General features: G+C 37.4%; 1 protein-coding gene across 2 annotated transcripts in view; it reads left to right on the top strand.

The window, feature by feature from the left end:
* The first annotated feature begins 2133 nt into the window (after window positions 1-2133).
* LOC138008305 (chromatin complexes subunit BAP18-like) overlaps window positions 2134-7500 on the top strand; it is a 13891-nt gene continuing 8524 nt past the window's right edge. For both annotated transcript variants that reach the window (XM_068855602.1, XM_068855601.1), the window contains exons 1-4: window positions 2134-2283; window positions 3658-3748; window positions 4560-4589; window positions 6052-6170. In XM_068855602.1, coding sequence (XP_068711703.1) covers window positions 4569-4589; window positions 6052-6170 — 140 coding nt within the window. In that variant the 5' untranslated portion in view covers window positions 2134-2283; window positions 3658-3748; window positions 4560-4568. The remainder of the gene's footprint in view (window positions 2284-3657; window positions 3749-4559; window positions 4590-6051; window positions 6171-7500) is intronic.

Genomic DNA, 7500 nt, shown 5'->3' with positions numbered 1-7500 from the left:
ATCTGTCTAATTTATGAATATCTAAGAATTAAGTCGTCAGATTTTAATCCCGCGAAGAAAATCAAGAACGCGTTAACCAAGTCAGCTGTAGTCTGCGAATTGCCAATGTTTACAAAATTCTGTCGCTTATAAAACTCGATCCTTTCAAGATAGAGGTTTCAAACATCTATAACTGAAATCGCTTAATTGTCTAGTTTTCAATGACACCACATTCAAAGTTGTGCCATATACGAAACCGTGTTAAATCTTTTTTTAAGGACGTTCGTGCGAAAATTTTTCAACATTGATTTTTTTCTGAAACTTTAACCACTGTAAGATAATGAGTTAGTTATGACAGAAATGTAAAAAAAATGGGGGGTCACCGACTTCGTTTTGGAGAGAACATGCCCGGAAAAACACCCAAAATGTGACAAAATCGGGCTTCGTTAGCGAATAAGGCCAGTGTCTGTAAACCCAAATATATTGCATTTAAATCTTTGAAGTGAAATCTTCTCTGCCAAATATTGTTTAAGTGGACTAATTAAGTGAATTTAGTCAACTGGTGAGGTTCCATAAAGATCAAGTTCGCATTTAGCGACCACAGTTTCACGCGCCTTGCAGCCGCAAGATGGCAGGATTTGATGTCCCGTGAGCAGAACTTACCACATTGATTTTTTGTTCATTTTTGGACAACGTGGAGATAATTGTAAATAAAATCCGTTTCTGGAAAGAAAAGTAGGGGTCACCGAACGTCCAAGAGCGTTAAATCCAGGCAAAGCTATAGCAATGGCCTTTTGCCCTATCATTTCTCATTTTATTACTTAGCGCGCGCGCTCGTGTATGACGTGGCGTGTGCATTTGCGTGCGCAGTAAGGATGCGCAGAAACAATTGGCGCGAACGTCCTTAAGGAGACAGCTATATTTAACATACGTGCTTTGCAAATTCACTTGAATCCGATAACACGGGTTCAAAAATTTTTTATCGGACACTTGATTCAAGTTTTCCTTTCATGTTTGGTACTGTTGTTTAGCTCTATCTGTCTACTTTATCACCATATAAGAATTAAGTCGTCATATTTTAATCCCGCAAAGGAAACCGAGAATGCGTTTATTAAAGTCAGAGAGATCGTACTTATCGACTATAGTCTTCCATTTGCCATTCTGTACAAAATCCTGTCGGTTACGTAACTCGTTCCTTCCAAGATACAGGTTTCAAAACATAAGTCATTGTAATCGCTTGACTCTGTAGTCAACAAGTCACGTTCGTCCACAAAATGTATATTCGCGTTTGTCTCACCATCCTCCGCCATTTTTGTTTGATGGTAAATCGCGAACGACGCGATCATTGCGTGGGAATTCGCTCAGCTGTCAACGTTGGTAAAAATGAGGACATGTGATTGGCTATCAGTTAACCCTCGTGGGAATACCGGATCTCGCAGGAGATCTAAAAATAACTTAACAGGGATTACGATGGGAATAGGGCCATTATGAGGGATTACTTCTCTTACCTTCATAATCTCTTGCTGGGGGCTAATCATCCAGAAAGTGGGGGCTATTTGTCCGTGGGGCGAAAAAACGAATACAAATTATCAAACCATCGATTAAATACCCAAATTGCGTGCACGAAGACAAATTTCGAGTTTTCTTTTATTGGAAGCGTGACAATGGGCGTGGTATGATGACGTCATATTTAAGGTTATTGGTTTACAAAAGTTGGAAACTGACCAAAATAATGCCAAATTCTCTCAAATTACTTAACCATTACATCCTTAGCAACGCACCCCAAAAAATACGTCAGAGGGCCCTTAGGCGGATCAGGTCGAAGCATTTTCTTGTATTGATTGTCGGTCCAACTGCTCAGTCTTCCAACCCACGTTGAAATACTTGCGAATTGCACTTAACGACAAAATATCTCGTCCCTAATAACTATGATAATGTAGCTGTATCAAGAAACACTGAGTAAGAACAAATCCCGATGGATGTCTACGATAACGATTGATTTAAAGAAGAAAAAACGCAACCGGCGGAGAATCATACGAAACCTCCGTGTCTGCGCGCGTTGCATCTCGGTAGACAGAGAGTTCGTTCACTATTTCCAATCCCTTGAGAGTTCACGGCCATCTAATTTCATTTGTACGTACATGACAACTCATGACAATTAATAATACGGACACTGGGATTCAACCGTCGCGTTCAATGGCGTTTAGAAGGAGTAGGAAAAAGAGTTAAACAGTGTTTGAAACGTTTCTTCTGGTAATAAAGAGGTCATTATATCAGTCGTTTAGAAGGCCTTAAAGATATAAGGTAGGGTTTATATCACCTGGATATCCGTAGAGCTAATACCCATAGGTTGAATAAGATTCTCAAAATTCAATCAAATAATTAAAAATATATAAGCTTAAGTTATTAAGAGCCGGACGCTTCTGGTTCGTTATACGGTAGTTTAAGTGTATTAATAATAACCACTATAAAGGAAACTGATGTAGAAGACGTAGTATTTTTTAAAGTGGTACTATGACCAAAAAATCAATTCTTCTTTTCCTTTGGATTTCAAAACTATGTTATGTTAACTAAGCACTAAGTGACCCAAGTTTTAACCCTTGATTTAAAAAAGAAACCTGTTTATTTTAATTTTCCTATTTGATAGTCTGCCATTACTAACTTTGAAATCTTGAGAGTGCGGGAGCGAGGAGAAAATGACATTAAAGACTCACTAGTTTAAGAGTGCCATTTGTGTGCATGTGTACACAGCTGAATTAATGTGGAGCAAGGAACAAGGTTGTTCATTTGATTAGTAAGGCCAAGTGTTCTTTTTATCGCAACACCATAAGAGATAATTTGGATAACCCAAAAAACCTTTGGAAAATCATATTTCTCCTTCGAAATGTACTAATTTACCTAGTCAGCTGAGTGTCGATGGTATGACGTCCAGTGACCCAACCAAGATAGCTAACCTCTTTAATGAACATTTTGCCAACATCACTTCCTCGGCTCAGCTTGGCGATCTACTGGAGAGTCAGAATTGGAATGATTTAACCAATTTGGTACATTCCAAACTCGATCACACCTTTTTTTTCCATTCTGCCAATCACGGAGGATTCTGTTTTCTCTAGTCTTTCTCGACTGCCTTCAAACAAGGCTGTTGGCCTTGATGGGATCAGTGGCTTTTTCCTCAAAATAGCTGCATCGGTAATCTCTTTGTCGCTTACCTCTATTTTCAATTTGAGTCTTTTGTGTGGTATTTTTCCAGACATGGAAAGTTGCTTAATTCTCTCCCTTACATATGGAAGGCTCCCTTTTAGCCGGTTCAAATTTTCTTCCTTTCATTCTTGCCACGGTCTCAAAGATCCTCCAGCGCCATGTGCATTCTCACTTCTTTTATTTTCTCACTAAACATGGTCTCCTCACTGATTTTCAGTTTGGTTTTAGATGCTCTTGTGAACTTGCGGTCATTAATCTGTCGGATGATATTCTCGATACTATGGATTGAGGCCTTCTGAGTGGGCTTCTACTGATAGATCTTTAAAAAGCATTTGACCTGGTCAACCATCACACTCTGCTTTATAAACTCAGTGTGTAAGGTTGTTCTTTACTAGAGCAATCAAGTGGTTCGGCTCATATCTAAATGGCCACTCGCAGAAAATGGTTTTTAAATGAGCTCTTTCTGATCCCGTTCAGGTGTCTGTTGGAGTCCCACAGGGAAGCTTACTCGGGCCATTGCTTATCAAAGACCTGTCTTTGTATCTATCTCCATCCTTCGACACTACACGTAAGTAACTGTTTACGGTTAATGTGTTACCCTTGTTAATGTGTTACCCTTGTTAAATAATGTATTGTTATTGTATTGTACATGTATTGTAACCCTCTGAGGTCCAATCGGTCAGTTTTGAATGTGAGTAATGGTGGACCATGAAATCCAAAACTTACACTCAAAAGAAACAGCCTTTGGATAAGCTTAAAATTTTGTCATTCAGGAGTTACACAAACACACTTTCAAATTCTGAAGAAAAAAGAGGTAATAAAGGTAGCCGTCACAATGTATTGAAAGCCAGTGATGCATGTTACCACAGGTCATTTCATTTGTATAAACAGGACATAACATGTCAATAATTTCAATAGTGATCCATAAAAATCGATCATTGTTGATTGAATTCAATAATTGTCAATCAAGAGAAGTCGATGGTGCGATTTCTTGTTATTATCAATTTTGATTGATTTGTAAAGTTATAGTTCAATTTTGATCGATTCTACATTGGCTAAAAAAAGCGATTGTCTCTTTATTGCCCTACAGAGTTGTTTACACTTCCTTACAAGTTATTGTCTTGTTTATGAAACCAACCTTGAAAATCGTCTCCACTTTTGTCGATAAAATCGATAGTGATGGACAATTATCAACAAAATTTATATCGAGTTGTATCGACTTATCAACAACGTTTATGGTGATTGATTTTGATTAGCATATTACGTCTTGGAATAAATAATCACAAAAAGTCCTCTTAAATCCTCTCAGATAGTATTCAGCCAAGTTTAATGTTTGTATAACTTTTTTGTATTTTTTATACTTTTATGATCATCTGTAGACTTTCATCATGAGTTCATCTGCAGCCAAGGTAAACATAGTATAATGGTTTTTGAAAATGTAGAAGTGATCCTCACACTTACTGCCATTTGCGTCCATCCTTGAAGCGCGACAAATTTTGTGCGAAGTTTTACTTTTCAAACGTTAACAGTTTGTCCGGTCGTGTGTCACTTTTGACCAATGAAACGTTGGCGGTTATGTTTTGAAATGGACCACGTTTTTGACGGCATACCAGCATGTTTTGTTCACGTGCTCTTCACGTTTTCAGGTTTTCCGTGTGAGCGGAGATATCTATGAATTTGCCTAGGAATCTAGAAGAGTTATAAACATCTATCTTCCGTGAGTTTCCAAAGATGCCGAATGTGGAATTTGGTATACTTTACCAAGAAGAGATATGTGATCCAGCAACTACGAGAAAAAAAAAAAAGAAACCGAAGTGAAACTAGAAAGATTGAGGAGGAAATATTTCTGTGTCCAGGGCATTCTGCGCATACGTGCTCTTCCGTGTTTCAAGGAGCATTTAAAACCTTGATCTCAAGCGACTCCTGGACAGTAATTTACCTCATTCCAAACTTGTTGACTTTGAATTTTTTTGTTTCCATTGCAAAACGAGCAGAGACGTTATTAGAGCGTTCATGCAAAACCCGAACGCTCTCACTAAAAACCTGAAAACTTTGAGAGCACATGAACAAAACATGCTGGTATGCCGTCAAAAAACGTTGTCAATTTCACAACATAACCGCCAACGTTTCATTGGTCAAAAGTGATACATAACCGGACAAACCATTAACGTTCGAAAAGTGAAATTTCGCTCAAAATTTGTCACGCTTCAAGGATGGATGCAAGTGGTAATAACTGGACAATTTAAGCAATTGTCTATCACATGTATAAACCCCTGAAAAATTCAGGCGGCTTCAACAAGATTCGAACCCATGACCTCATAATGCAATGCCAGTGCAATGCTCTACCAATTGAGCTACTGTATGTCAGCCACATAGCTGGGAGCAGGTGAATTTGATGGGCTCATTTGAAGCCGTGAATGAGATGAATGAAAGAAATGTATATATTTGAGTGCAGGTTGTAGACAAAACATAGAAGTGACCCTTGCACTTTCGCACTCATTGGGAACAAATGAGCCCAACAAATTGACCTGCTCCCAACTGTGTGGCTTCATAGCTCAGTTGGCAGAGCATTGCACCAGCATCGCAGAGGTCATACAGGTTCCCATTGAAGCTTCCTGAATTTTTCAGGTGTCTATAAGAGACAATTTTGTTAATTGTCCAGTTAAGTGAGAGGATCACTTCTTCATTTCATCTATAACCCTTCTATACATGTAACTATGTATAAAAATAAAATTTAATTTCTTTCATTCATACATGTAAGGACTTTTCTTGATCCTGTTCCATGATCATACATGTATGAGGTAATCATATTCTTCTTGCTGGAAAGTGACTCCTTGTATAAATTTTGTGATCTTTTTTGCCTACTGATAGGTAGCTGAAATATTTACTGCTGCAGGAGAGGCTTTTGCTCATCTAGGTGAACTGACAATGCAACTTCATCCATTAAACAGTGAATCAGGATTGACATCTCCCTCAGCATCAAGTGCAAGGTAGTTCTTCTCTGGTTCATTTTTGTTTGTTTATTTATTTATGTATAATAATAATAATAATAATAATAATAATAATAATAATAATAATAATAAAACAACTTTATTTATTTCACTTACTTACATTAAAAGAAATAGAAATGATTGATAATAAAAAAATTCAAAATTCTATAAAATTACGAATTCCATGATGCAGAGATATTAAAATCATACAATCGAATTATACTAATGACGGCTAAACCAGTGTCCATAAAACGCCCCGAGTATAAAAACATATAGACCGTGTATCTCAAATATCCGCACTAGCTACATTTATTTTACAGTCTAATGATTGCTCTATCTTGCTACGAAACGGCTTTCGCGAACCTCTAACGCATGCATGTACCGATCTTAAGAGTTCAAACGAAATCTCACTGTCCTGAGCCAAGTGATTACAATATGATAAGGCTCGGTATCTTTCTGGGCTATCTTGTCTGCGAGATGCTTTAAGAACCCCTGACACTCGTTTCCCATTCCGCCATTGGTTCCAAATACTAAAGGCGTAAACGAACCCATTTCTACATCTAACACCCTCTGCTGGTACTTGCGTTTCTTCTCTTCTTCTTGCTCCTTGAACACTTCCGATGTTGGCTTGCTCTGGTAACACTTGGAGTTGACGTGCGCAACTCTTACATCAAAAAATGCCGTAACTCCTCTTGCCCAGAACCCTCCCGCTTTGATGTCCAGCCTTGCCTCAGAACTTGAAACAGTGCTCCTCAATAATAATAATAATAATAATATTAATAATAATAATAATTTAATAATAATAATAATAATTTATAATAATAATATTATTATTATTATTACTTTTATTAATTAAGCAACTTTACAAATGTTCAGGTTATAATTATTGATCGTGAATTGTGTAGTTTTTACAATTAACATAATTGTGAATATGTACAAACTATAAAAATGGATTCAATACTTATAAAAAATGTTGAATTGCGAATGGGATAAAACTGTTCTTGTAACGTTCTGTATGACATTTTATCAGAGGATACTTTCCCTTGTGGAGTTAAAGGATCCAGATATTCAGATGTGTACATGTAGGGTTTAAGAGGCAGGAATTGCATTTTTCAAGAATCTCGCTAAGGAGTCGGTTGTCAAAGATACCGCCATAGATCATCTGCTGGAGACTTGACACTTTAATTTTTCAGGAGTGGTATAACATCTGCACATTTCCATAAAGCTGGGATGGATCTTTCTTGGACTGAAGTATTAAATATGTGATGTTTTGGTTAACTCAGGACGTGACAGTTGTTCTTTTAGTTAGTAACCAGTTTGGAATGCCGAC

Source organism: Montipora foliosa, chromosome 6 (genome assembly GCF_036669935.1).
Source record: "Montipora foliosa isolate CH-2021 chromosome 6, ASM3666993v2, whole genome shotgun sequence".
In the NCBI taxonomy this organism is placed as follows: domain Eukaryota; kingdom Metazoa; phylum Cnidaria; class Anthozoa; order Scleractinia; family Acroporidae; genus Montipora; species Montipora foliosa.
This window is presented reverse-complemented; position numbering and strand designations above follow the sequence as displayed.